At 52.6% G+C, this 27,902-nt stretch overlaps 3 protein-coding genes and 1 non-coding gene across 10 annotated transcripts in view; 1 reads left to right on the top strand and 3 right to left on the bottom strand.

Annotated features, from left to right (window-relative positions):
- The window catches only part of LOC112860139 (ATP synthase F(0) complex subunit f, mitochondrial), a 47,471-nt gene that overhangs the window by 15,950 nt on the left and 3,619 nt on the right, over window positions 1–27,902 (top strand). Inside the window, exons 1-6 of one of the 4 annotated variants that reach the window (XM_086691915.1) lie at window positions 13,984–14,096; window positions 16,639–17,126; window positions 19,404–19,544; window positions 22,624–22,842; window positions 24,620–24,721; window positions 26,647–27,354. In XM_086691915.1, coding sequence (XP_086548041.1) covers window positions 16,662–17,126; window positions 19,404–19,544; window positions 22,624–22,842; window positions 24,620–24,721; window positions 26,647–27,354 — 1,635 coding nt within the window. In that variant the 5' untranslated portion in view covers window positions 13,984–14,096; window positions 16,639–16,661. Of the gene's footprint in view, window positions 1–13,983; window positions 14,130–16,638; window positions 17,127–19,403; window positions 19,545–22,623; window positions 22,843–24,619; window positions 24,722–26,646; window positions 27,355–27,902 lie in introns of those variants that run through there. The other 3 variants (XM_025923372.2, XM_086691914.1, XM_086691917.1) reach the window with 3 other exon arrangements.
- Window positions 166–13,850, bottom strand: CPSF4 (cleavage and polyadenylation specific factor 4). 4 transcript variants are annotated; one of them, XM_086691921.1, is made up of 8 exons: window positions 13,615–13,849; window positions 12,141–12,191; window positions 9,914–10,066; window positions 7,347–7,442; window positions 6,864–6,957; window positions 5,645–5,717; window positions 3,935–4,105; window positions 166–1,072 (listed from the first exon to the last, which is right to left on the bottom strand). In XM_086691921.1, exons 1-8 carry the CDS (start codon window positions 13,715–13,717, stop codon window positions 1,004–1,006), a joined length of 810 nt encoding a protein of 269 aa, XP_086548047.1. In that variant the 5' UTR covers window positions 13,718–13,849; the 3' UTR covers window positions 166–1,003. The 4 variants fall into 4 exon arrangements, with proteins under 4 accessions (XP_086548047.1, XP_086548048.1, XP_086548049.1 ...); XM_086691922.1 differs by having other exon boundaries at window positions 3,935–4,030; XM_086691923.1 differs by having other exon boundaries at window positions 3,935–4,027.
- On the bottom strand, window positions 10,087–10,670 carry LOC147572915 (large ribosomal subunit protein uL16-like). Its single transcript, XM_086691924.1, has one exon. It carries the CDS (start codon window positions 10,598–10,600, stop codon window positions 10,361–10,363), a length of 240 nt encoding a protein of 79 aa, XP_086548050.1. The 5' UTR covers window positions 10,601–10,670; the 3' UTR covers window positions 10,087–10,360.
- On the bottom strand, window positions 10,723–10,855 carry LOC112860177 (small nucleolar RNA SNORA70). The gene has a single exon (XR_003223592.1). It is a non-coding gene; the product is annotated as a small nucleolar RNA SNORA70 (small nucleolar RNA).

The raw sequence follows: 27,902 nt of genomic DNA, 5'->3' as shown, positions 1-27,902 counted from the left end.
ACTTCAGCTGCCAGTACAGAGGCCCTTCCTTCCTTCCAGCAGGTTCACGTTTGTTGAAAGGGGACAAGCAAACTCTGGTATGGAAGCTTTGTGCCAGGCATTGAGCGCAGCCAGGAGCAAGAGTCCTCTCCTTGGTGTGGGTCCCTGAAGTAACCAGACGCAGCGTAAAAAACAAGCTTTAATCGATCTCATAAAAATTGTTCTTGTAACTGAACTTGAACAGGCCCACTTGCCCAGCAGGCTGCAGGTGACAGTCTCACATTTCCAGGTTCAGGGGCAGGAGGTAGGTGCACAGATAGACTGTGTCATCGATTTACTGGGTGGTCTGCAGCTCCAGCTTAAGGCATACCTTCGGCCATGCCACTGATAAGGAGGCACTCCAAGGAAATGAGCCCAGAACAAAAAGTCCCTCACACTTGAGAGCCCTGTGCCCTTCCTCTCAACCACTGTCACCTCGGAGCAGGGCCCAGTCATAGAGACAAGGAGTGCACTTAAGTTTGCCCCAAGGGGCCGCCTCATTCAAGTCACACGGACAGGCACAGGTTCTGAATTCAGCAGGATGTGGAGGAAGCAGGCATGACCAGCTTTAAATGATCCAACAGCCCCTGGGGTCACCAAGAACTGGTGTTTAATGAGGCCTCGAGGGGAAGGGCTGCCTTCCCTACAGACTGCTTGGCAGGAGCCCTTCCCCACCGCTTCCTCCCCTCCCCAGAGGGCGGTGTGCAGGGAATTGCGGACAGGTGTCCATGCCTAGACAGACATGATGCCGACTTGACCAAACTGGAGCACTTGTCCCCTTTTAAAAAAGTTTACAGCAAATAATAGGGAAACTGTCAGACGTAGCCCCTCAGAATGATGAACCCTGGCATGCTTGCCTGCCTGCTCTAGCCAGAGTTGCACCAACACTGGCGTTAAACAGTTAAGTGCACGCTCCCAAGGATGGCCCAGGGTGGTCCCCGAGAGTGGGGACCCTTGGGCTGCTCTGAGCTGGCTCCAGCTGCTGTCACTGTCCACTGAGAAAGGCCAAGTGGCCTTTGGTGCATCTGTTGGCGTAGTGTCCTTTCTCGCCACACTGGGAACAGCAGGGAGGGAGGGAGGAGACAAAAAAACAACACCGTTTTCAAATGCAATTTTCAGGTAAGGTAGCACCTGCTAAATACCAGGTTCGGTATGGGGACTCCAAAATTCTCAGTCATCCAGACTTTCATTCAGACACAACGAAGAAACTCCAAAGGTATCCCAGAAACTGCAGAAACTCCAGGAACTCGGCAGATGGAAGGGGGCTGCACAGCCAGAGGGTGACCTGAGAGCACACAGCGGGGGTTTCTGCAGGCTGGGCCCACGTCAAACATGGGACCTATCCATGGAAGGTCTGTCGTGGGTGGCAGGATGAGGAGAATCCCATGGGAATCGAGCTCCCCCACCTGCCTGGGGACCAAGCCCCTCTGGAAGGCTGGCCAGTCACTTACCTTTCTGAGGCACTGTCTGAAGACGGGAGGCAACAAGGTGAGAGAAGCCACAAGGCTCCTTCCCCAACTCGGGGAGTCATTGGCATGGACATGGAGGGTGGGCTGCACCCACAGTTTTCCTGCCTGCCTCTTGCACCTTTGCCTAAGCTACCCCCCCGGGGCAAGTTTTGGTTACAGGATCAGAGAGATGGGACAATGGTTAGAATTGGATGAACAGACCCAGAAAATCACTTGAAAAATCTAGCAGACTCTGACCTGTCCCAGCTCTGATTTTCCAGGCCCTGCCTTAGCTTCTCTTCATTCATTCTTTTCACTCCCCAAAAAGAAAGGAACTAAAAGGTAGTGAATGGCAGCCTCAAGCACGGGACAAGGGTCAGGAGACAGGTAGGAGCACTCACCCTGCACTAATGCACCCAGTGCCTTCCCAACCCCAGCTTCCTCACCCTGGAATGCCCAGATCTCTCGTCTGCTCTATCCCCCTGACCCCACAGTGCCTGCGTTTTCCAAGGCTGTCTGATATGTATGTGTGACTTTGGATGAGTGGTCTGTGGAGCTGCCGGCTGACCCTCTGGTGAGATCACCAGAGGGAAGAAGGGCTCACTGGGACCCTGCTCACAGCACCTGGCATGTCTGTCAGCTTCCACAGCTGGCCCTGGAGAACCCAGGATTCCTACAAGGTGTCTTGAATATCAACTATGAAGGGCCTGACCTGAGAAGAGGTTGTTGGGTTCTGGCTACACCTTTGTAAGTTCCAGGATTTGGGAGAGCTGGCTTCAAAGGCCTCGCTGCAGAGTCCTGGGGGAGGGTGGGGGCGAGGGGTGTCCAGAGAACAGCTACAATGCCTCTGTTTCCTCGTACTTGACGAATGACTGGTCTGAAGCTGTCTGTTCTCTCCTCACCTGGGAGGGCTCAGGCTCAGAAATCTCTGAGGCGTTCTGTGAACCCAAGTGCACATTTAACTTTAGTTAAAGCACCTGGGGGTGCTTGGGGGCACCTGCCTTCCCCTCCTTGCAAAACACAAACCCCTTCTGGGTAACAGCAATAACAGTCTTGGTTCTCTCAGTAGAGCTGGCCCAGGGCAGGTGCTCAGTGAGTGAGTGATGGCTGTGGGAAGTGGCTCCGCCTTTCTTGAGAGAAAGTTCTAGGAACAATTTAAGCTAAGCGTATGCCCCTTGACTCGGACCTTCTACTTGTAGGTATGGATGCTGCTATTAGACTAGAGCTCACAGAGGTCTAAGTGTCAGATTCAGCATGGTTTTTAGTAACAAAAACTATAAACTGCTATCCACAGAGAACTGGGAAAGTAAATTGCAGTTATATTACACAGCCAGTGAAACAGATTACATTCACATATGTTGACGTAGTTCAATCCACAACATAGTATTAAGATAAAAGAGACTATAGAAAGTTATACATACTAGGGCCCTATGTACATTAAAATGTACTTTCATTGTGCTTATGTGAGTAAGTTTGGCACAGCCGTTCTCTAAGTGGGGTCCCCCATGGGGCCTGAAGGAACACCAAAACCAAAAATCATGACAACACAGCACACTAAGTCAAGTGGCTGTTTTAGGAAAGGTGGGAATAGAGATAACACTGTGTACCTGAAACATATCTGTCCTCTAAATGTTTTTACAGAAAGCGTGTACTAATTCTGTATTTTGTAAAATACTGAAATCTGAAGTTTTTGTAAGCCTAGTTCTACTATCAGTTGTTTCTGCTGACTTCCCTCAGTGGGGTTTGCTTCCTTCTAGGTTTTGTGATTTTTGATTATGAACTCATTCTTCGGAACTTTAGCTGTGGGAATTCTGTGTGGTTGGGCTGAGAATAAATTCCTCATAGAGCCAGATTCCAGGGGCCCACATTTGGGGCTGTTTCCGATTAGAAAATTCAAGTCTGTATAGCCTTCACCAAGGGTGTGCATACAGCCCCAAAACTCACGAAGGGACCATTGGTGACTATGAAGTCTCAAGGCACTTTTCTCCCCCCTTTCCATCCAGAGCCAAGAACAACACAAGTTTTCTAGCAGGACTTTTAAAAGTTTACCCTTCCCCTGAGCGTCCCACTCTGTTCAGGGGGATTCTAGTCTGTTTTTTTCCTGGGTGGTAAAGCTGTCCCTCTCATTCGGGTATGCGCCCTTGTGGATGTGAGGACATCCAGAAGCTTCAGGGCTTACTCCCTTCCCTTAACCCATGCTTCCACTTTGTTACTGGCCTCTGGAAGATTCCCCTCCCTTTCCTTCAAACTCTGTCCTTGCATTCAACAGCATGTGTGATCGTTCTGTTGGCCCTGGTGTGTTGTGGAAGGAAGCAGCATGGTCTCTAGCCCACCAGAGCAGCCCATTGTCACTTTTATGGTCAGCAAAAACATAGATGTTTTCATTTTTCAAAATTAACTGTCTGGGGAATGAGGGAACAGCCCCTGACTGTGAAGACCCTGCCCCATCCCCCAGCCCCAGGACTCACCTTGTAACAGGTGACCTGCTCCAGCGGCCGGGGTCCCCGGTTGCCTGCGCTGCTGTTTTGACTCTGCATGACCCCGATGACCTGCGGGGCTCTCTGCTGATTGGGAGAAGAGTTCTGACTCGTTAACTGGATCAAGGAGGACGACCTTTGTAATGGCGGATTGTTACTTTGCTGGAAAGAGTTACACAACACGGTTTTACTGCGGAAAACACGTGCACGCAGACTACCAACGGGGACAGGAAAAAAGAGGGCGGGACTGCTCCCGCATGACCAGCAGGAAGAAGGGCTTCCGCGGTGGCCCTGCTCAGGAGAGCAGCCAGAAAAGAAACATCTGGTGATGATGGCAGGAGCCGCTGCCCGAAAAACACCATGCAGACACACAAAAACGAAAAATAAAAGTAGAAAACAAAACACCAAAGAGACGAGGAGGTCTCTGGGGCAGCAGGGCGAGGGCATGAGCAGGCCTTACTTTTGTTTCTGAGGTTCTAGCTTCAGGTCAGGATGAACGCTTGGTTCAGCCAGATGTTTAGCAGCCTACACGGCGAGCAACAGTCACAGAAAAACAGTTGGAGGCTGACGTGCTGACCTGCGGTCTAGGGGCTGAGAGGGCCCTCCACTAGGGAGTCATGTGAGCAAGGGGGACGGGGGGCTCGGGGCTCGGGCCGGATAGCTAGGCCACCTCCTAACCAAGAGGGGTCCTGGCCTGGCCTCTGCAAATATAGGAGCACTGAGCTAGAAAGCCCCAGGTTGTCATGGCTGTACCCACACCCAGTTCCTGGCTTTGCGAGGAGTTCTGAGTCGTCCCACAGCCTCCTGAGGGTGGGGGTCAGTGCAGTGGGGCCAGGGGCGGGGGGGCATGCCCCCTACCAGCTGCTCAGCCTGTAGCAATGAAGGATGAGCAGGGCTTTGGCAATGGGGTCAGAGTCCAGCCAGGTAACAGGTAAGGATTCAAGATCAGTAGGCGGGTTTACTCAGCCTGTTGAGACCCTGCTTAGTGCACCTGGCCAGCCCTTCTTCTGGGCCCCCAACCCTTGACTCCCGGGTGCCCTTGGTTTCGGGGGTTGCTGCTGCAGATTCCCACTTGTCTATGGCATCTCTCCCTCTCCTCATGCTTGAGGGGATCAGCCCATTGCTGGGTTGTGGGACCCCCTTGTCTAGAAAAGTGAAGCCAGCTGGTCCTTCAGCTCTGTTCCCAGCCCGTCCTGCTAGGAACCTCCACTCAGAGCGCTAAGGGTACTGGCAGGAGAACCAGTCAGCCTCAGTTCTGCTCCCCAGCTGCTCCTGCCCAGCTGCGGGACCTCAGACGAGGCCCTCCCTCTAGTTTGTTTCCCTGTTTGAAACAGGAAGGGCTGGAACCAGAAGCAAGCGCAGCAGACCCACGGCGCTCGCGCTGCCCTCCGCTCTGGCCCCTGGGAGTGGGGGTGGGGGGTGAGGCGCCACTGAGGCACTCGCCAGGCAAGAAGGGGCGAGAAGCCAAGTGGGCATTCGGCTCTAGCAGACATAGCAGAGAGCCCTCCACCTCTGCAGGGAGATGCAAACCATTCTGCTCCCTGAATTTTCTGCTGGAACTCAGGGTGACTCCCCTCCTGTCCCACCTCCTCACTGCCTTCTCACACATCACCAGCCGGGGCTGTGGCGGACCGTGCACCAGGGCAGGCAGTGCGGGGGCCGGCAGCACTACGGGGCCAGGGAGGGGCAGGGGCACAGTACCTTTGTCGGAGGCTGCGTCTGCTGTGGCAGTGGGGGCTGCTCGGTGGTTCCCATCGGCAGTTCAAATCGAGGGCTGGTCACCCCGCAGCCAGAGGGGATGAGAAGGAGAAGAGGAGAAGGGGGGATGAGAGAGGGGCCATGCCAGGAGGTATTCCTGGGAGATCACAGGCAGCCTCTGCCCAAGCACAGAGCAACTCACCCAGACGTGGGGAGGGTGCCGGCTCTCAGCTCCGCCCCTGAAGCCTCCGGGGGACAGGGGTGAAAAGAACTGACTTGCCTGGGCAGCTCTGCCCACATCTAGCTTGGGGACCTTCACAAAGTGCTGCCTCCGGAGGGCTTTTTGTTCATGGGACCTCCCCCCCCCCCCCGCCACATCCACTTCTAACTCAGGTGCCAGACCACCTCCGACAAGACACAATCCTGAGGGACACCCCGGCCGCCCCGCAAGCAGGAATCCCTGGGCCCCCTGCAGGCTCCTGGCTCTCATCCAGAAAGCAGCGCCAAGTCTGCAGCACCTGCCACCTGCCCACTGGGTGGCAGTGACCACGATACCATGCTTCTGTGCAGGTGTCTGTGGGATGGACAGAAGCAGCCCAGGGTGGGGGGTGGAGGGGAACGACACTACTCTGCGGTCCCAGCGCCACCCCAGGGAGAAGTCCGACTCCACAACCACCCAAAGTGACAGATGTGCACTAAGGCCCAGGAGAGGAGCTCTGAGCCCTGCTGGGCAAGGTGAACCCCGCTTTAGAGGCTACGGACCTGCCTCAGACCAGGTGCCAACCCTACCACCATGTGACCGAGGCCAGTGGCTAAGCTCTGAGCCTCAGTGTTCCCACGTGCGAAATGGGGTCATCCTCTCTCACACACACTTGAGAGTTATACAAACTAGTATATGTGGAATCCCAAGCTCTGACTCCACAGAGGCCCCCAAACTGCAGTCTCCTTCCTTTAGGGCTCAGGTTCTTAACCAGAGGTCCCTTACAAGGCATGAGCTTTTCTCATGCACGCAGCCCAGCTTTCATCAGATCTATGACCCAGGAAAGGTTAAGTGTTGGGCTAGGCAGAGCCACCTCTGAGCTCAGGGAGCAGCAGTGACCCCTGCCCCAGGTCCTGTGGGGACACCACCTAATGATCAAAGCCCAGCTGGACCCAGGAAAGATCTAGAGGCAGCAGGGCCTGGGGCAGGAGTGGGGTAGGGGAACAGGGTCTGGCTACTCACTGCATGAATTTACATGAGGGCCCCTCTGGGCAGAATCCCACGAGGTAATTCACACAGATGACTCTCCGTGTGTGCCGGTGCCTGCACAGGGGACCTGTGGAGCCAAGCGTCTGGGTCACTCAGACTCCCCTCTTCGGGGGATGGCCTCGTGCCCCTGTGCCAGTCAGAACCCTGCCTACACCACTGCCTGGGGTGCAGAGAGCAGGAGCAGGGCTTTAGATGCTGGCTCTGTCTCATATCCATTCACAAGGGACAGCAGGCAGGGCACACAACCTCTAAACCGATAGTTTCCTTACCGAAAATCTAGGTGAGAGTGCAGTCCACACAGGAGCTTTGGGAGGCTCGGGCGAGCTGAGGGTGTAAAAAAGCCTCACTAGCCCCAGATGCCTAACACCAGATTTTGCTGGGACAGGTAGAGGGTCATGTGGGGACAGGAAGTGAGGACCAGCGTCTTGCTGGGGGCCCAGCCACCCTGACACCTACCATGCTTGCAGAAGCCACGGTCGTACCAAGGGCAGTCCTTGATCTTGGACTCAGGGTCGATGTGCAGGAAGGGGCACTCCTTGTTGCTGCACTCCCCTGCAGGGAAAGCCAGACGTGCGTCCACCTGGGGCAGCTCCACCTGGGGCAGCTCCGGGACAGCCAGACCCAGATCCACCTCATGGCTCTCTTACCCAAAGCGGGTATCCTGGACACTGGGCAGGGGCCCAAATATGCAAAGGCACCAACTGAGAGCAGGAAATAATTGGCCTACCCTGGTGAGCCCTTCACATCTACTAGCCAGGACAGGCGAAAGGTCTGAGGATTCCACCTTTCAGAACAAACAGGGAAGATTTGGGAACTCAAGGCTGAAGTCCTGTGGCAGAATGTGATAAAGCCTTTATGATGACAGCTCCTCTTAGGAGCAACTGGACCAGCTGGCCAGTGGCATTGTTCACCCAACTACGGGATCCACCCCCTCTGCGCTTGCCTTCCCCGATCCATGTGACACACGGAAGGACAATCTGATCACTGGTGGCCAGAGAACACGCAAATCCCTTTCCAGACCCGCAAGCCTCTATGTGGTCTAGCCTACTCCTCCCCAGGCTCCTCCACCCCCAGCCACATTGCCCCCCGCCCCACGTGACTGGCCCCTTCTTAGCCTTCAGATCCCAGCTCAGGTCTCCCCTCCTGAGAAAGACCTTCCTTGACCACTTAGCCTAAAGGAAAATATGGTCCTCATGTGGTCCCATTGCTGTTTATTTCCTTTAGAGTGCTTATTGCATGTCATTTTCTTTTCTTTTCTTTTTTTAACGTTTATTCATTCTTAAGAGTGAGAGAGACAGAGTGTGAGTGGGGGAGGGGCAGAGAGGGAGACACAGAATCAGAAGTAGGCTCCAGGCTCAGAGCTATCAACACACAGCCTGACGCAAGGCTTGAACTCATGGACCGTGACATCACGACCTGAGCTGAATTCGGACACTCAACTGACTGAGCCACCAGGCGCCCCTTGCATATCATTTTCTTTTATTTTTTAATTTTTTTTTTTAACATTTATTTATTGCTGAGAGACAGAGAGAAACAGAGTGCAAGCAGGGGAGGGGCAGAGAGAGAGGGAGACACAGAATGTGAAGCAGGTTCCAGGCTCTGAGCTGGCAGCACAGAGCCCGATGTGGAGCTCAAACTCACTAACGATGAGATCATGACCTGAGCTGAAGCCTGATGCTTAACCTACTGAGCCACCCAGGTGCCCCATGCATATCATGTTCAACTTTGTCTCACTGCTGTCAGCCGCCTCTTTCCCTGGGCCACCAGAACAAAAGCACCGCGGGACGAGAAATGGGTCTCTCCTGTTTACTACCGACACTCCAGTGCTGAAAGAGGACCCTCACTTGTGTCACAGGTAACAGAAGCTGCATGGTACATGTGCACCGGGGCGAGCTCTGTGGGGAAAGGGCAGGCAGGGAAGCATCAGAGGCAGTGGGGAGGTTGCCAGGCCCGGCAGGAATGAAGGAATCCAGGCCAGCCTTCAGGGGTGCTCTTAAGAGTCTTCCAGGAGGGCTGTCTCCTGCCTTTGGGTCCAGATGGGAGATGGCTTCCATGAAAAGGGGACACCCCCCTTCCAGTGCTGGTTCCAGTGCTGGTTTGGTGGTGGCAGTGGGGGGGGGGGGGGGGGGGCAGTGCGGCTGGGAAGCCTGGGTCCTACTTCTGACTATCTGTGCATTGACTTCACAGCTTATGCTACCTCTACAAAAAAAGCCACAACTATCATAATAAACCAGCAGGGCATGCCTGTCGGGCTGCTGGAATAATTAATGTCTCCTAATGACAGTGCTTTGAAAGTGTGCTGCATGTCCAGTGCTCCCCAGCACCCCCAGCCCACCGCAAAGTATAGCAGGCTTCCAGTCCCCCGCTGAGCCCCTGCACAAGGCCAGCGGTCCCAGGACCAGAGCCCATCCTCATCCTGACCAACAGGGCTCCTTCCTGGGCAACCTCCACCCACAACAGAGAGCGGTGGATTCTAGTTCCATCAGGGAGCATAAGAGCTCTGCTGAGCAGCCCCCTCTGCCCCCGCTTCTCCATGCAGTCCTCAGGACAGCCAAGGGCACATGTTCTCTACACAGCGAGCAAGGCAACCTCAAGGTGAGGAGTGGAGGTCTTGGCCACCACAAGACAGCCCCCTGTTTAGGACAGTCAAAGTAATACCTGGGATCGCACTCCCAGACAGAAGGTACCAGCTCAGACCTGGGGGGCAAGGAGTCGCCAGTCTGGAAGCAACAGCCGATATGAGGGAAAAGGTCAACGTGAGCAGAAACAAGGCCTCCCGCCAGCTGCACCCACCATGGGACCCTCAGTTGCCTCAGCTTCCAAAGAACTTGAAACTAGAGGGCCAGCTGAGGTTGGCAGGCACTGCGTGAGGTTCTCATGTGAAGCTGTAAAGATGGGAGTTAGCAGACACCATGGGCACCTGAGCAGCTGTTTATCCCCTCTGGGTCTCCGTTCTGGGTGCCTCTCCAGAGCTCCTGAGCCTGGATGTCCGAGTACAGAGAGGGGCCGGGCCATCTGCTTACCGAACTTGGAGTAGAAGTAGCACTCAGGCATCTTGGTCATGTCGTACTCGTGCAGGAACTCGCACTGGTCCCCCTTCTTGCACAGCCCCCGCAGCCAGTGTTTACACACAACCGTCTTCTCGCCACTGATATGGCGGAATGGGCACATGCCCCCTGCCAAGAAAGAAAGCGCACTGTGAGGGGGGCGGCGCCTTCACCCCACATTTCCCTGCAGTATCTGGGAGCAACATGTCCTGGGCGGCAGTGGTTGCCCCTGGCAGAAGGCAGTACATGGGCACACGTCTAAGTTTTAGTACTTCTATATTTTCTATGTGTTTTGGAAAAACCTAACTAAAACATCAAACCATGCTTTCACAGATATTACTGTAAGATGGAAACTTTTTTTTTTTAAGATAGAAAGCAGGATTTATTGGTGGGCATAAATAGGGAGGGGTAGTGCTGAGATTCTCATGAGTGCAGAGCCCACCATTTGTCCAAGGGGCCACGATTAGGGATGTATTTGACCCCATAGCCATCTGGGATGAGCTGCTTTTCTGCCACCATGTCTTCAAATTCGTCTGCATTAAACTTAGTAAAGCCCCACTTCTTGGAAATGTGTATCTTCTGGTGGCCAGGGAACTTGAACTTGGCCTTGCGTAGGGCCTCAATCACATGCTCTTTGTTCTGCAACTTGGTACGGATGGACATGATGACTTGGCCAATGCAGACCCTGGCCACTGTGCCCTGGGGCTTTCCAAAGGCACCCGCATGCCTGTCTGGAGCCTAGACTGGAGAAAGCGTGAGGCCAAACTTCAATGTCCACCAGAAAAAGCTGTCTCCGAGGTCCCTTAGGGCAACCCATACAATCAACAGGCTGTATAGACCACCAAGGAGGCTGCTGTTTGCAGGCACACCACACCGGGCCCCATAGGAAAAGAGCACAGTCGGCTTAATTGGCTGCAGTAAGATGGAAACTTAATAAGCCTTCGGGTGGTGGGGAAATAAGCTTATTTGTTAATTAAAGAATAGCTTTAGTGATACACAGACATAGCAAAAATTGTAGGGGTAGTTAAAAAAAAAAAAGATTGGGGTTTGGGAAACATGGCTCTAAGAAACAGAAGGTAAAGAGGATACCAGCAGAAGCCTGGACCCCAAGTGGGCTCCACCTCTAGTTATAAATGCCCACTTAGCCTCCAAGAATTAGGAAAGAAAATCAACTTCAGAATTGAAGAAATGCTCTGTATACAAACTGGCCTTCTGTGGCAGGAACTGAGCGACCAGCCACCCAGATGGGACAGAGCTACACCCTTGGAAACTCGTATTTATTTTTATTTCATTTCATTTTATTATTATTATTATTATTATTTTTGGAAACTTATATCATTTCATTTATTTTTATTACTATTATTTTTTGGAAACTCTTCTTTTTTTTTCTTTAAAAAAATTTTTTTTAATGTTTATTTATTTTTGAGACAGAGAGAGACAGAGCATGAATGGGGGAGGATCAGAGAGAGAGGGAGACACAGAATCCGAAGCAGGCTCAAGGCTCTGAGCTGTCAGCACAGAGCCCAACGTGGGGCTTGAAACCATGGACTGCGAGATCACGCCCTGAGCCAAAGTCGGATGCTCTATCTCTCTCTGTCTTAAAAATAAATAAACGCTAAAAAAAAAAAAAATTTAGTTTCCAAATAAATTTGCCTACAGGAAGAAAAATGCCCAGACCTATACATGGCATGTAAGGTCTCACCTGCAATCTGTCTCCTTATGAATCAATGGATGGTCTGGTTCCAGCAGCCTCCGTTGGAGCCTGGTTAGTATGAACAAAGCTCCACAGGACAGACTATTGTAGGGGTTTTTCATGAGAGGATACAGAGGACAGTGAGCTTGTGCAGACTGTAGAATCAGAAAGGCTTGGGTTCAGACACTGGCTCAGCCACTCACTAACTCTGTAATCTTGAAAAAGTGCCTGAACACCTCAATACTCACACCTTCTGCCCATGTCACAGGTCAGCTCATGGCCACAGGGAAAGTGAGGTGAGAAGGCACACTCAGAGTGAGGGTCCATCCTGTGTTTTAAATTTCAGACAAAATACCCCATAGTGTTCCTAGCCTATCCAAAGCACAGTGATTTCATCTAGGGACACTGTTAGTCTGCAGCAAACCAGACCTGACAGCCTAGAAGTCTGCTTGAAGGCTGGGTGGTGGAAAGCACCTCAGGAGGAATGTCGGGGAGCCAGTGATTTCTTACCTTTGCCACAGGCAGCTTTCAAAAAGAATTCGCAGACAGCAGCCCCTGACTCTGCAGAAAGGAAAACAGAGACATCAAACAAAGTGAGGTGTGACTAGGGACAGCTGAAAACACAGGGAGGGGACCCTTCTTGCCTTTAACCACAAAGGGTACAGGAAACGTTCTGGCAAAAAAATGCAAAGCCAGACCAAGCCAGAAAAAAGCTGCTCATTTTAGCCATTCCCTGCAACATGAGACACATATGCTGGGACCAGTTATTCTGAGAACCTCCTATAAGCAAGATGCTTTCAAGTGGCTGTGGAAAGGTTAGGGCATAAGATCACAGAAGTTAATTACCCCCAGTTCGGACATGGGATGGTCCAGAGGGCTAAGACTGTGCATGAGAAGTGTGGCCACTTGAGGGGAATGAGGCTACAGGGGGCTCTTCCAGGCCACGGACTGGTAGGAGAACATGGATCTCTGGCAGTCATAAAACACAACATAGGGAACCGCAGACCGAACCAGTCAAGAACACTGGAGAGCTCACCTGGTTTTACTAGGTACTGAATGGCCATAGACCAAGTGGTCTTCCACAAGTCCCTTCCCCCTCCCAGCCCTCAGTTGCCCCATCTGTGGATTGAACGTAATGACCTCTAGGCTTTAATGTTACAACATCAGATTCCAAGTGTGTCCAGAAAGGAAACAAGAAAACTGCTGGGTTTTTTTTAAAAAAGTGCTAGACATGGGAGCACCACTTGGGTGGCTCGGTCAGTTAAGTGTCCAAGTCTTGATCTCAGCTCAGGTCTTGATCTCAAGATTGTGAGTTCAAGCCGGCATCAGGCTCCGAGCTGGACGTGGAGCCTACTTTAGAAAATAAATAAATAAAAATAAAGTGCGAGACATCCACTAAGTTGGGGGGTGGGGGAGCCAGGAGCTACCATCTGAAGGTGGAGAAGGAAGGGAGCTCAGGCAGCTGCCCAGCTGTGATGAATGACACAGAGTTGGGGTCCAGAGAAAAAGTGAGGGATAGGCTCCCAGGGGGGCAAGTCTCAGAAGAATGGAGCTTGAGTGTCTAATTGGGAATCTCCTACAAAGAGGGACAGGTGGTCCTTCCTCCAGCAAGACTCCTCCAACCGCCCAGTACTGATGAAAGCAAGAAGAGGGTGCTGAAAGTGGGGAGCAAGTGGAAAAGGTGGATATCTAATTATTTTCCTTTATTTGGGGGAGCGAAGTAATTTCCAATCCAGGACACTCGCTTTCATTCAAGAATTATTTGAACAGCCAGACATGGTTCTGCCCTCTTGAAGGTTGTATTGGGACAGCCCCAGGGGATCAAAGATCCAAGAAAGGGGGGCTCCCGAGCCTGAAGGGGGTCCCAGAATGGGGAGGAAAAGAGTCCCAGGCCCGATGGGGAGCAGGCCCCGGAACCGAGGGAGAGGGGTCCCGGGGCAGAGTCGGTCGCGCCCCTAGCCCGCAGCCCCGGCCCCGCGCTCACTGTCCATGCCGGGGAAGGGCAGCGGCTGTGCCCCGAGCTGCTGCTCCACTGCGATCTCCAAGTCGAACTTGATGTGGTCCACGCTGGCGATGATTTCCTGCATGGCGGCGGCGGCGGCCACACCGGCCCGACTACCCCTGAGGTCCCTCGCCGCCCTCACACCTCTACCCGCCACCGGCCCCACCGCTCACGGTCCTCCGCCTCGTCTCGCCTCGTCTCGCCTCGCCTCGCCGCCGCCGCCGCCGCCGCCGCCGCCCGAAGGATGCCGGGAGCTCCCGGAGCCCGCGCCGGCCTTTCGCCTGTCCAGACCCGGCCAATAGAGCGCGGAGTACGGGCCGCCCCGCCAGGCCCGACTAGCTGCCCGCCGATCTCCTGCCTCGCCTCGCTGCACGGGATAACCTGCGTCCGCGCGCACGGGGTGGGGAGTTCGCGTAGCGGACTGAGCCTGCGCGAAGTCGGCGGAGACGCGTGCCTACGGGAAGGTGGCCGGGAAGGAGGGCCTGGTGCGCGGCGCTGTGAGGCGGGCACGCGAGTGGGGGCGACGCGGCGGGGTGACGCGGGGCCGCACTGGGGGTGACGCGGGGCTGGAAGTCCGGGCTGCGTTCTCTGGGCCAGACTTTTCGAGTGGGAGCCCATTTGACCTTTCCTGGAGCCCAGTACTTGGGCCGGGACAGGACAGGGGCCGCGAGTGTCACCGCCGGTGTCGGAGTGGGCGACGTCTAGTGAGACGACCGAGGCTCTAAAGGCCGGTGTGGAGTGGTCGGGCTGGCCAAAGGGCCCCTGGGAGCGTCTGCCGAGGGGCGGATCCCCCAGAGTGGCCAGCGGCAGCGCGTCCCTAAATCAGGGGTTATTAGCTTGGGCAGGTTAATGAACTTGGGGAGGAAGAAAATTACACCTTTAATTTTCTCTGTGTGAAATGAGCATTTCCTTCCGTGACGGAGTAACGTTAGCAGTGCCCTAAACTAAGTCGTGATTTCCAGTGGGGAGGAGGGTAAATGATGGTTGGACATAGAGTATCTGCAACTACTTACAAGCTATCATTTACGCCCATCACTGCTTTGACAGGATGACAGAATCTTGGTATTCAGTGTGTTGCAAAAGCAGCGTATAAACTAATGTAGCATGAGTTTGTTTTCAAAACGTTTTGATACCTATTTTGATATCATTGGGTTTTTTTTTTCTTGCAGTGCTATGTGTTTCATTTAATGCATATAAGCACTTTATTTAATATGGCTACCTGAAAATTTTAAATTATGTATGTGCTCATGTTATATTTCTGTTAGAGTTGCAGGCCTCATCCAACGTGGAAAAGGCCCTTTGTGCTAATGTCACTAGGGTGGTGGTCAAAAGAGGCTGTCCAATATCTTACTCGGACCTGGATTGGAAGTCAGCCCAAGCCCAGTTCCACAGCTGGCCAGTCTTACCCTGATATTCCACTGTACTGCGGCAGGACCCCCCAGCCAGTTGCTCCCCTTCCTGAGCCTCAGTTACTAATCTGTTCAATCTGCAGTCACTTCTGCAGTCTTACCAACTGTGACCTTCTAATATAACTAGATCCTAAAATATTTTCAGGCTGGCTATTCTGGTGTTTTTTCTTTATTTTTATTTTTTTTTTTAATTTTTTTTTTCAACATTTATTTATTTTTGGGACAGAGAGAGACAGAGCATGAACGGGGGAGGGGCAGAGAGAGAGGGAGACACAGAATCGGAAACAGGCTCCAGGCTCTGAGCTGTCAGCCCAGAGCCCGACGCGGGGCTCGAACTCACAGACCGCGAGATCGTGACCTGGCTGAAGTCGGACGCTTAACCGACTGCGCCACCCAGGCGCCCTTGTTTTTTCTTTATTAAAGAGTTTCAAGTATGCAGACCAGGATGTCTAGCTGTCCGATAGAAATACAGTGCGAGCACATACGTGATTTAAAATTTTCAAGTACTCGTGTTATTATAAAGTTTAAAAATTGGGAAACTCATGTTAATTTTCTTTAGCCCAGTATGTCCAAAATTATTTCAAAATGTCATGTCAAAAGATTATCGTATATATATTTTACCTTTTTTTTTTTTTTGGACACAGTCTTTGAAATCTGGTGTGTAATTTTACTTAAAGCACATCTTCATTCAGACTAGGCATGTTTTAAGTGTTCAGTAGCCACGTGTGGCCAGTGGCCACTATATTGGACAACATACCCCTAGTCCATTTACCCACAGATTTTGCAGAAAAGACACGTTTGAATTAACTTCCCTGTGCAGAGGCCCAGAATGCTGACAAATTTTTCCTAATAATACATTATAATAGCTACGATTTCTAAAATTTCTATTAAATGAAATGTGCTAAAAATACCTCATTTAATCTTTACCCTCGTGGTGAGGTCGGTAGGATTATCCTCACTTTTTAAATTTTTTTTATTTTTTTAATGTTTATTTATTTATGAGAGAGAGAGCATGAGTGGGGGAGGGCAGAGAGAGGGAGACAGAGAATCCTAAGCAGCCTCCAGGCTCCAAGCTGTCAGCACAGAGCAGATGCCGGGTTTGAACTCACGAACCGCGAGATCATGACCTGAGCTAAAGTTGGACGCTTAACTGACTGAGCCACCTAGGCACCTCGGATTATCTGCATCTTGCAGCTGATGATATCTAGGCACAGGAAGGTCAAGTAATGGGCCTAGTCCCACAGGACTCAAACTCAGCTCAACCTTCAGTCCCCGATCTCTTAAATCATGGCTTGATAATATCAATAGCTTATGTCTGTCGGGTGTTTACTATGCCAGCACCATGCCGCAGGCCATGTATCCGAAGCCTCATTTGATCATTGCTACAGTGCTGTAGTTGACCCCAGTTTACAGGGGAGGAGACTGAGACCAGAGCAGCCAGTGCTGGGAGACTCGTGGATGATGGTTTGGCAAAACTGAAATCTGAACCTGGGCTTTCTAATCTCAGAGCTTGTGCTTGTACTCACTTCTGTGTCCTCTTTCTGCCTTTTGTGACTACAAGACCAGTTAGACTTCATTCTTTTTCTGACCTTGCCAGGCCCTAGAGGGGAAGAGCCAGAGATGGACCTTGTGAGATTCGCCCGGCTCTTCTCCGGCCCTCGCCCAGTGGGACTGTATGCCCTTCAGCACCTTGACCCTCTCAGAGCCAAATGGGCAGGAGGCAGGGAGGGGCCTAAATGGCTGAGGGCCGCGGGGCTGACACAAGCCTGCAGCAGCTCCCCCTCTCAACTGCCCCTTGGCCAGGGGAACCAGAAGAACAGGAGCAGCGTCAGCTCTGACCTGAGCCAGCCCGGCCCCATGGCCACTCAGGAGGAAGAGGAAGAGAGCTTTGGGACCCTCTCCAACAAATATTCCTCAAGGAGAATGTTCCAAAAATCGACAGCCCAGTTGTACAACCTACGGCTCAGGGAACCGAGTGTTGACGAAGATGAGGAGAGGGACCTGGAGCCAAAGCCATGGCGGGGCCGGAAAAACACCCCTTACTGGTACTTCTTCCGGTGCAAACACCTGATCAAAGAAGGAAAGGTGAGGGAACCTTTGGATTCTGCTGCTTCTGGGTCTACTTCTTGGTAGTTCAGTATTCTTGAAGGGCCACCCTACCTTCCCTATCTCTAAATATTTGGATGCTCAGGGCTCTTCTCTGTCCTCACTCACCCTGGGTGCTGCACTAGGTGACCCACCAACCCCCTTGCTGTCAGGGTCCCCCTCCTTGTTACAGTTCTCATGTTGGTATCCTCAGCCCATCCTTCCCAATCTGCATATCCAGCTACCTCACCATCTCCCTTACACTTACCCACATTCATCTGAAGGTTTTGTTCACAGCCTTGTTTTCCCTGCACTGTCTTCATCTCACTAAATGGCGATGCCTCTCAGGCCAGATGCCTTCAGGCCATCCCCAACTCTTCTCTTTCTCTCACCAGCTCCAGGTTCAAGATGTTTCCAGTCCTAACACTTCCCTCAGGGCTACCCCTAGCCTTAACCTCAGCCCCTCAGCTATCAAAACCCTTGTCACTGGGCTCCCTGCTGCTCACACCACCTCTTTCTCCCACATCTGCTTGCAGCACAGAGCCATCCTATTAAAGCAGAAAGAAGATTCTTTCCAGGACTCTCAATGTGTTCAATGACATTGATGTTCATTTTATTAAGTATTGATAAAGACATTGCATTTATGTTTAAAAATCTCTTAGGGGTGTGTGTTGAAGATTTGGGGAATGAAATGATGCAATGTCTGGAATTTGCTTTAAAAAATTCAGTTTGGAAGGGGCGGGAACAGGGTATGGTGAAACAAGATTGGCTGAACATTCATCATCATTGTAGTTCTATTCTCTTTTGTGTGCGTTTGAACTTTTCTTTCTTTTCTTTTTTTTTAACGTTTATTTATCTTGAGAGAGAGAGAGAGAGAGTGTGAGCAAAGGAGGGGCAGAGAGAGAAAGGGAGAGGGAGAATCCCAAGCAGGCTCCGCGCTGTCAGTACAGAGCCTGACGCGGGGTTCGATCTCACTTACTGCAAGATCACGACCTGAGCCGAAATCAAAAGTCAGATGCTTAACAAACTGAACCACCCAGGGACCCCTGTTTGAACTTCTCCATAACGAAAAGTTGAGAAACAGAGAAGTCAAAGCCTCACAATAGCTTATGAAGGCTGCAAGATCTACCTTCCACCCTCCTTAGCTTTCCACTCATCTCCCCCTCTCTCACTGTGCCACAGCCATTCTGGCCTCCTCTCTGCTTCTCCAACTCGCAGGGAGACTCCTGCCTCAAGCCTTTTGCACTGGCTGTTTTCTCAGATAGCTGCATGGTTCCTTCCCTCGCCTCCTTCAGATCGCTGTTCTGTCATCTTCTGGTTGAGGCCCTGCTTGGCTGTCACATCTAAAACTGAATCTCCCATACCCTTCTTTTGGCACTGCTTGCTTTATTTTTGTTTTAAAACCTATCACCATTTGACACAGTGTATATTTTTCTTAGTTATCTCATTTGGTGTCTCTTTCCACACTAGAAGATGTGTTCCATGAGGGATCTCCCTCTTGTTCATAGCTGTATCCCAGCGAATAGACTTTGCCTGGTACATAGTAGGATTCAGTAATTACTGGCTGAACCGATGGACAAAGAAAATAATTAAGTTGTAAAGGAGTGAATTGAGGATTTAAAGGGGGTGGTATAGGAGTAGGGATGGGGTAGAGACGACTATGGGCCAAGGGGATTTGCAGCCAGAGGAAGCTAGTCATTCAGGGCTGCCGTCTTGTGCCATCTCAGGAGGCTGCTGCTGTGAATGGCCCCCTGTGATTGTGCAGCACAGTGGCCCTGAGTGTACCTACCAAACTGGCCAGAACCCAGTCTCCCATCCAGCTTAGACCCAGGGGGCTGGCACTACAGATGGGGTCACCAAGGAAGGAGGGGGAGGGCAGATTCCAGGATCTGCAGAATTAATATTTTCTGAGGACTTACTGAGGATGAGGCCTGGCTCCACTCTAGGCCCACAGACAGGCAAAGACATGGCCCAGCCTTTGAGGACTTTAACATCTGGCTGGAGGGAAGGCAGGCATGGCAAGGGGGCTGAGAGCTTTTGTAGGTGGTGGGAGTTTAGGGGGCTTTTCTTCCTGGCCACCACGAAGCTCCCTTGTTGCAGAGCACAGGAACCAAGAAGCTGGTGGCAGAGGCCCAGAGCGGATGTGTGGCTCCTGGGCACGCCTGGGAGGGTCCCTCAGTCTCAGTCTCCTTCCCTTTTGCTGAGGGTCTCTGAGGCTGACCTGAGCCCCCTTCCATGCCCCCCCGCCCCCCCCCCCCCCCCCCCCCCCCCCGCCAGCTGGCAGAGGCCCTGGAGCTGTTTGAGAGGCAGATGCTGAAGGAGGAGCGACTCCAGCCCCTCGAATGCAACTACACGGTGCTGATCGGGGGCTGCGGGCGAGCCGGATACCTGAAGAAGGCCTTCAGGCTCTACAATGATGTGAGTGGGGGCTGGGGCACGGGGCCAGAGGGGTAATGCTCCAAAGAGCATGGGCTTTAGAGTCAAAAGGAGCTGGGTGCATATCATGAGATGTCACCTGCTGGTGCATTACCCTGGTCAGACCATTTAACCTTCCCAGCCCGTTTAACCTTCCCAGCCTCTGTTTCATCATCTGTAAATTGGAGGTGGTCTTGGAAGATTACATGAATTTGTAAGTCCTCCGACCAGGGCAGGCGCCACCCAACCTCTTCCTTTTCCACTGCTACCCACCCCCAGTTTGTTTCTCCTCCTTACCCCCGACGCTCTATGCACATGCACACCCTTCTTTCAGAAAAAAAGGGCTTTTACTTCTCTTGGAAGATGATTTTACTTTATATTCATCCACTTCTTGTGTTGTATTTATCACTCGCAGAGCCAGGACGCTGTTTCTTTTGTGAGTCAGGAGAGAGCTTTGCCAAAGAGGATAGTAGACTCCAGTATAAGAGACCCCATCCTCTCTTGGAGCCAGAAGCTGGGAGCATCCTTTCTCCCAGCAGGACTTGTTGGCAGCCCTCGGCTGGTCATTTGGGATGCTCTTACTGTAGGCCTGATGATCCCTGGCTGGAAGCAAGGGGGAAGAGTTGTGGTTACAAATGATAAAGTAACATGTCCTCTAAAAAACCTAATTAAATACCATGGTGTAGAAAGACATGATCAGCTAGCCAGCAACGAGCATTCAGGTGGTAAGTGAGGGGCAGGTGGGGCGAGAGGGTATTTATTGTGGTTCTTGGTAAACAGTCCAGTAGCAGGCACTTCCTTACACTTCGGGGATCCTTAAGGGAATTGGCACATGTCACCTCGGAGAAGATCCGTTCATTCTTTTTATTCTCTATCAATTTGCTGCTTTTTTTCCCCAATAAACTTTTTATTTTGGAATAAGTTTAGATTTATAAAAAAGCTACAAAGATATGTGTTCCCAAATACCTCTCACCTAGCTAATCCCCATATTAACATCTTACATAGTGAAGGTACATTTGTCAAAACTAAGAAACCACCACTGGCACATTACTGTTAACCAAACTCCAGACTTTACTTGGATCTCACCACTTTTTCCATTGATATCCTCTTTCTATTCCTGTATCCAGTCTGGGTTCTCATACTGGCTTCTCCATTTTGTGATTATTATTATTTTTTTTGAGTTTCCTTTTTTTTTCCCCCTGTGACATTGACAGATTTAGGGAGTGCTGGTCAAGGATTTTATAGAATGTCTCTCAATTTGTACTTTTTTTTTTAATTTAAATTTTATTTTTTATTTTTTAAAATTTGCATCCAAATTAGTTAGCATATAGTGCAACAATGATTTCAGGAGTAGATTCCTTAATGCCCCTTACCCATTTAGCCCATCCCCCCTCCCACAACCCCTCCAGTAACTCTCAGTTCTCCATATTTATGAGTCTCTTATGTTTTGTCCCCCTCCCTGTTTTTATATTATTTTTGTTTCCCTTCCCTTATGTTCATCTGTTTTGTCTCTTAACGTCCTCACACGAGTGAAGTCATGTGGTATTTGTCTTTCTCTGACTAATTTCACTTAGCATAATAGCCTCCAGTTCCATCCATGTAGTTGCAAATGGCAAGATTTCATTCTCTTTGATTGCCGAATAATACTCCATTGGATATATATGCCACATCTTATTCATTCATCCATCAATGGACATTTGGGCTCTTTCCATCCTTTGGCTATTGTTGATAGTGCTGCTATAAACATGGGGGTACATGTGTCCCTTCGAAATAGCACACCTGTATCCCTTGGATAAATACCTAGTAGTGCAATTGCTGGGTCGTAGGGTAGTTCAATTTTTAGTTTTTTGATCAATTTGTACTTTCTTGTGATGAGGTTGGGGTTATGGGCTTGGGGAAAGAATATCACAGAGGTGAAGTGCCCTCTTCACTTCGTGTCACGGGACCAATCACAAATGACATTACCTTCTTGGTCACTTGGTGAAAGTAGTGTTTGCCAGGTCTCCCCACCTGTACTGGTTTTCTTTTTCCATTTTTCTGTGGGTGTCCTTCATAGCTGCTACTACTGTTGTTGGTTACTTATTTGTCTGGTATGATTCTTCCTGTCTAGAGCATGAGCTCAATGAATACAAGCTGTGTCTGTCCTGGTAACCACTGGTGGCCAGTGCCTGGCTTGTAGGAAGTCCTCATACACGTCTGTTGTATATGTGAGTCCACACAGAGCACGCATCATCCATTCTCAAAGTCAGGATCACCATCCTCATTTTTCAGAGGAGGAAACGGAGGCCCTGGCAGATAAAGTGCTATGTCCAGAGTTACCCTGCTTGAGAGCACTGGAGCTGGGATTTGAGCCCCAAACAGCCTGACTCTAAAAAGAAGTTTCTTTACACTCCTCTGCAAGCAGCTTGTCACCTGCCCTCAGTCAGGTGGCCTTCGTCTGGGAAATAGCACTTGACTTTACCAGGAGCTTCTCAAACTCGAGCTTCCTCAGTCACCTGGAGGGCTTCATAAGCACAGCGTCAGCCTCACTCCTGGGTGTGTGACTCTGCAGGGTGGGGGATCCTGAGATGTGCTGCTAGTGTGGGGGCCACTCTCCTACCTGGCCCTTGCAACAGCCTTTCAAGATGATGGTATCACCCCCATTTTTCCAGTGAGGAGCTAGCTTGCCCGTGACCACTCAGGAAATGTGGGAGCAGGGGTTTGATTGTTCCCTCCTACCTTTCCCCAGACCACGTCCACCCCATGGATCTTCACAGTCAAGGTGACCTCGTCGGCCAGTGGGTGGGAGCATCTAGAGGATCCTGCTAAAAGCATCTCAGGCCCAGAGTGGGCTGATGGCCATGGGGAGGGTGACTTTGGTGCATCTGGAGTGCAGGGTTAGCTTTCAGAGTCCCTCTGGCTGAGTCAGGGTTTTGGAGAAGTAGGCCCTGGCATATTGCTCAGCTCCACCTTAGCACAGGCCCTGCTGGGGGCCTGTTTAATGGAGGAACAGAGTCCTCTCTAGCTTCCTCTCAGGGCAGCTTGTCACCTGTGTGTCCAGCTGACCCCAGAGCCACTTCCAAGTTTCTTCCCATCAATGCAGATGAAAAAGCGGGACCTGGAGCCCTCAGATGCCACATATACGGCCCTGTTCAACGTCTGCGCTGAGTCCCCCTGGAAGGACTCTGCTCTGCAGAGTGCCCTGAAGCTCCGGCAGCAGCTCCAGGCCAGAAACTTCCAGCTCAACTTGAAAACATACCATGCACTGCTGAAGATGGCCGCCATGTGCGCAGACCTCAGGATGTGCCTCGATGTGTTCAAGGTGAGGGTGCCTCTTCCTTCCTCATCCCCCGCTTGGGGCCAGTCTCACGTGGCAGGTGTGAGGTTGTGGCTGCGTCCCTCGTGCAGGGGTCAGGGGTGGCTTCACAACTCAGAGGCCTCGTGGGACACATAAAGAGGCCCCTCCCCTGTGCAGGCAGGTTGTGTGTGCCGCTGTGTGCTGTGTCTCCCTGTGCGGGACTCGGTGGTGCCGCAGAGGAGGGCGGGGCTTCATAGCGCTGAGGGCAAGTCAGCGCCCAGCAGGGCAGGCCTCCTGCCTAGAGAGAGCAGTGGGAAGAAAAATCCTGGTTTCTGGGAGGGCGGAGTCTGGCAGGTCAGTGTGCCAGGTTTGAGGGGAGCAGGTGAGTGGGCTCATGGGAGTGCTGAGCAGGGGCCCGAATGCCTCAGGGCTTTGGCCTGCAGCCTCTTTTATTCCCCAGCTGCAGGGTTTTTATCTCCAGTTCCGGAGAAGGAGACAGTGAGGGAGGTTTAAGCAGGGAGGACCAAGAGCAGGGTGGTGGTTCTGCACTCTCAGGTTGTGAAGGGAGATCAACATGAGTTAACACCCAGACAAAGGCTCATGGGAAGCAGGGAAGGCTCTAGGTGCCTACGACCAAACCTCAGGAGAACTGGACACACCCTTGGCAGCGTTGTCTTCCCTCAGGGCCGGCCTGCTCTCTACTTTTAAGTTCTGTCTCAGTCTTCCTATGACTGACCGATGCTTTTCCTCACTTCTCCAGTGAGGTCCCACCTGCGCACTGCAGGAGCCAGGACCCGATGGAGTGTCTAAGTACCATGTGGTGTGGGACAGCCTTTGACCAGTCCCTGGGTTGGCTGCCTTGAGCCGGCCTGGCCTGTGGGAGAGGCAGGATCATGGGGTCTCAAGTCTGGAGACCTCCCTGAGTGACAAGTCCCTCTAAAGGGTGCTGTGTGAGAGGCTGGTGGCTGAAGCTTCCAGAAGAGGGCGGTGTGGCTAATAGGCCTCTGACCTGTCCAGAGATGGCATTGGTATTTTATGAAGGTCACTCTGGCTGATGGGGGAGAGGGCCCAGTTCAGAAAGAGCAGTGATTGTCCAGGAAGAGGGAGCATAAACTAGAAGCTCACTGAGATGGAAGAGTTGGTGACTGAGGGGGAGACGGGAGAGCGGCAGCAGACCGGAAGGGTGGGAACACCCATGCTCACAAGAGGGACAGAGGAAGACAGGCTTAAGGAGACTCTGAGGTGCTGAGTGGTGGAAGAAATTTCAGGAAGTCTGGCCAACCCCGACAAGCCCGGGAGAGGCCAGTGCCATGAGCGCGTACCATGTGCAGGCCCCACACCTTTTGGTAGAGTTGTTCCAAAAGTCCTCTAAAGCACGTCCTACCTGTGACCCCACTCTACAGATGAGGAAGCTGAGGCCAGGGAGCTTAATGCCTTTCCCATGCTCACAGCTGGCCTATGGCGAAGCTGGGACCTAAAGCCAGTTCTGTGCAGTTCCAGTGCCTCAAGCACAGGGGCCAGAAGTGGCTGCGGGGATGGTCTTTGCCAAGGGGCTTCACAAAAGTGATCGCTTCGGCCAGGAAGAGCAGCCTGGAAGGAGAGGAGGACGGAGTGCAGGCAGCAGCTGGATGGCTGTGCTCAGGAGCTTGTTCTGAGCCACTCTAGAGCCAGATTCAGGTCCTACCTCTTCAGGATGCACAGCCTGGGGTGCGCCAGGAGTGTCTACCCTGAGTCAGCCCCATCGGGCCCAGGACTGGGCTCTGCCACAGGTTCTCAGTGTGACCTCTGTTCCCTCCCCCAGGAAATTGTCCAGAAAGGGCATGCAGTCACCGAGAGGACCTTCAGCTTGCTGCTCATGGGCTGCATCCAGGACAAGAAGACGGGTTTTCGATATGCCCTGCAGGTCTGTCCCTCCCAGCTCTGCCTTCCTACCTCTCCCGCTGTGCACCTGTGTCAGGTGCAGATGATGATGTGTGCTTTTGAGCGGCTGTGACAGCCCTGTGCTGGGTGTTTTTATATTTGTGGTATTTTGGCCCCTGCAAAGCACATGGCTTCCCACCGTTTTACAGATGGCAGGGAGAGGAGGCCCTCAGACGCAGCATGGCTGACCCCCAAGTGAGGGCATAGCCAGTCCTCTCCCACTCTACCGAGTGGCCTTCTGTGCAGCTAGCTCAGATCGGCTATGCTCACAGTCTCTGAATGCCCATAGCACACTTACCCAGAGTGCTTGTTCAGCCCACCTCCCTCAGGCCCCCACTCAGCATCTCTGCAGGTGGGACCCAGGGGTCTACATTTAATCCTGAGAGATTCTCGTGGACATCGAAGTTGAGACACACTGCTCTGATTCCACCTCAGGTCCCCCGAGAGAACCCCCCCCCCAATGAAGTGGGGTGGTGGTATTAGGAATGGTACCACAGCTGCTTTCGTAGCTTCTCACAGGTGGGGAGGACCCAGAGCTCACCTAGAGCCCTCCCACTTAAGGCGGGGCCCACAGACTGGCAGCTTAGCTTCACCTGGGAGTTTGCCAGAGAAGTAGGGTCTCAGCCCCACCTGGGCCTACTGCGCCTAGATCAGCATTTCAACAAGATCCCCAGGTGGCTGATCCACATGGAGTGTGAGCCCATGTGTCCCCTGGGACAGCCCTGACCAAAAGCTCGCCTTCCTTCTGCAGACTCCCTGGAAGCAGTAGCTTTATAGTGAAAATCAGCCAAGATCTTGTTCCTCCCTTTCCTTGTTCTAGATCTGTTCTAGTCAGAGGTAGTTTGTAACGCTAATAGCTGGTTTGTGTTTTGCACCTATTAAACTGCTCAAGCTAGGCACCGATAGCCCCGTTTTACAGACGAAGAAACTGAGGCTCACAGAGGTTAAGAAACTTGCTTAAGGTTCCAGAGCTACGAAGCAGAGCTGGGATTTGAACCCACATCCGTCTGACTCTTAGAGCCCAAGCCCCCACTAAACCTCAGTTCTGTCAGCGTTTCCCATGGGGGTACCTGCTGAGATCCTTGCCCTTCTTAAATCCCTGTCTGATGGGCAGCAGATGTCTTGCAAGCTGCACCCACCTGGGCCTGACCAGCCCTTACCTTGTCTGCACACTTACCCTGACAAGGATAGGAAGTCGGATGTGAGCTCTCATCCCACTGAAGGTGGCCTTCTTTTGAGCCCACAAAGGCAGTGAGACCAGTGAGCCCTGTGTGGCATCTCATGGCATCTTAGAAATGGCGTGGTTTTGGTGTCAGACTGACCCAGACATGGTCAGGGCAGTCCTCTGTGGAAAACACACTTGAGTGTGCAAGGCACTGTGCTGTGGGATAAAAATGATCTCAAGAGGAAACAGGGCTGCCAGCTTGTGAGGCACTCTTCCTGGTTGAGTCCCCTTCCACTGTGCCTGCTCTCCAGGAAGTGTGAGAAGGCTGCACGGGGCAGGGCACACAGTGAGCACCCAGGAAGTACAACTAAATCCAGTTCTTAAGTCATTCTAGACTCTTCCGGAACCTAGCCTCTCTGATCGTCCCTCCCCAGAGGAGTACAGAGAAGGCAGGCAGAGACCCGGGGCAAAGTCTGTTCCCAGTACAGGGGCCTTGGGAGAGGACAGAGAGATGAAATTGCGAGAACAGTTTTGGGGTAAATTAGAGGGAGGACAGGGGTCCTCCAGAGAGTCCTCAGATTCTCAGGATTCTCAGTTGTCTAGAACCTGGCGTTGGATTAGATACTGCCCAGCTCCTTCCTGTGCCCTTTGCATTTACCGAATGGTTGTTGACTCCCTGTGCCGGCTCTGCCGAGGGCTTTTCTGAGAAGGAGCACAGGGCCAAGCTTGTCTCTCCCCGGTAGGTGTGGAGGCAGATGCTGAGTCTGGGGCTGCAGCCAAGCCAGCATGGCTACAACCTGCTTCTGGGGGCAGCTCGAGACTGCGGCCTGGGGGACCCGGAGGTGGCCTCGGCACTGCTCCTGAGGCCCAGGGAGGAGACAGTCTTGCTCCAGCCCCTGGCAGGTGGGTTTCGGGCAAGGAGGAGAGCCCAGGCCCGGGGGGGCGACGGTATGTCAGTCAGGCTGGACGTGGAGGCCCTGGAGAGGCAGCTGTTTCTGGAACCTTCTCAGGTGCTTGAGGGCCCTCTGGAGCCTCAGGAAGCCAGAGGCCCCAGCAAGGCCCAGCCCGAAGTGGAAACCAAGACAGAGCCTGACCACATGGTGGCCCTCACTTCTTTGGCCCCAGAGCCTTCTCCCCGGGGGCCGGAGACCAACCTCCTGACCTTGGGAGCAGTCTCCCCAGCTGTGGTCTCCTTTGGGACTGTGACCACCCCGGCTGACCGGCTAGCCTTGATGGGGGGCCTGGAGGGCTTCCTGGGCAAGATGGCAGAGCACGGGCTCCGACCCAACATCAAAACCCTCACACTGCTTGCTGAGGTGGTGGAGCCCGGGAGTCCCGCGGAGTCCTCACTGCTGACCGTCCTGGACATGCACCAGGTGGAGGCTGATGTGACGTTCTTCAACACGCTGATGAGGAAGAAGAGCAAGCTTGGAGATCTGGAGGGGGCGAAGGTGAGGGGCTCAGAGGCAGGCACCAGGTTCAAGGCTGCGGTCCCTCCTTTCCCTTCCCTCCTCTGACCTTCTGACTGCAGGACCTGGCTCCCCTGCAGGGTGTGTCATCCGTTCCTGCAGTAGGTGGCCAGACTGTCTGGGGCCTCTGTTCTGGGCCTGGGCCTGAGCCTGGGCTTGGGCAAAGCTGACAGTCGAACGGTGAACCAGCCAGCCACTCTCCCCATCCCCGTTGAGGAGCTCCCAGGTGGGTGGAGGCAGACATCAAACATCCTCACACTGCTGAGGGGCACATGGGACACGTGGCCTAAGAGGCTGGTGGCTCCCAAGTGTGCCCACCCTTCAGCCACAACCCCTGACACACACACACTGATTTAGCCCTCTGTGTTAAATGCTGTTCTACAAGCTTCCCATCCTTTCCTCTCTTCACTGGCTGCACCACAAGGCTGTGCTGGTACAAGGCTTCCCCATTTCACAGATGGGGACACGGGAGTCCTTGTGGGATTTTGTCCATGTGTCTTTGTCACGTCTCTTTTGTCAGAGCACTGACC

The sequence above is a fragment of the Puma concolor genome, chromosome E3 (genome assembly GCF_028749965.1).
Source record: "Puma concolor isolate L17-30 chromosome E3, mPumCon1.1.hap2, whole genome shotgun sequence".
Classification (NCBI taxonomy): domain Eukaryota; kingdom Metazoa; phylum Chordata; class Mammalia; order Carnivora; family Felidae; genus Puma; species Puma concolor.
The sequence above is the reverse complement of the archived record's forward strand: the minus strand, read 5'-3'. Positions and strand labels throughout refer to the sequence as shown.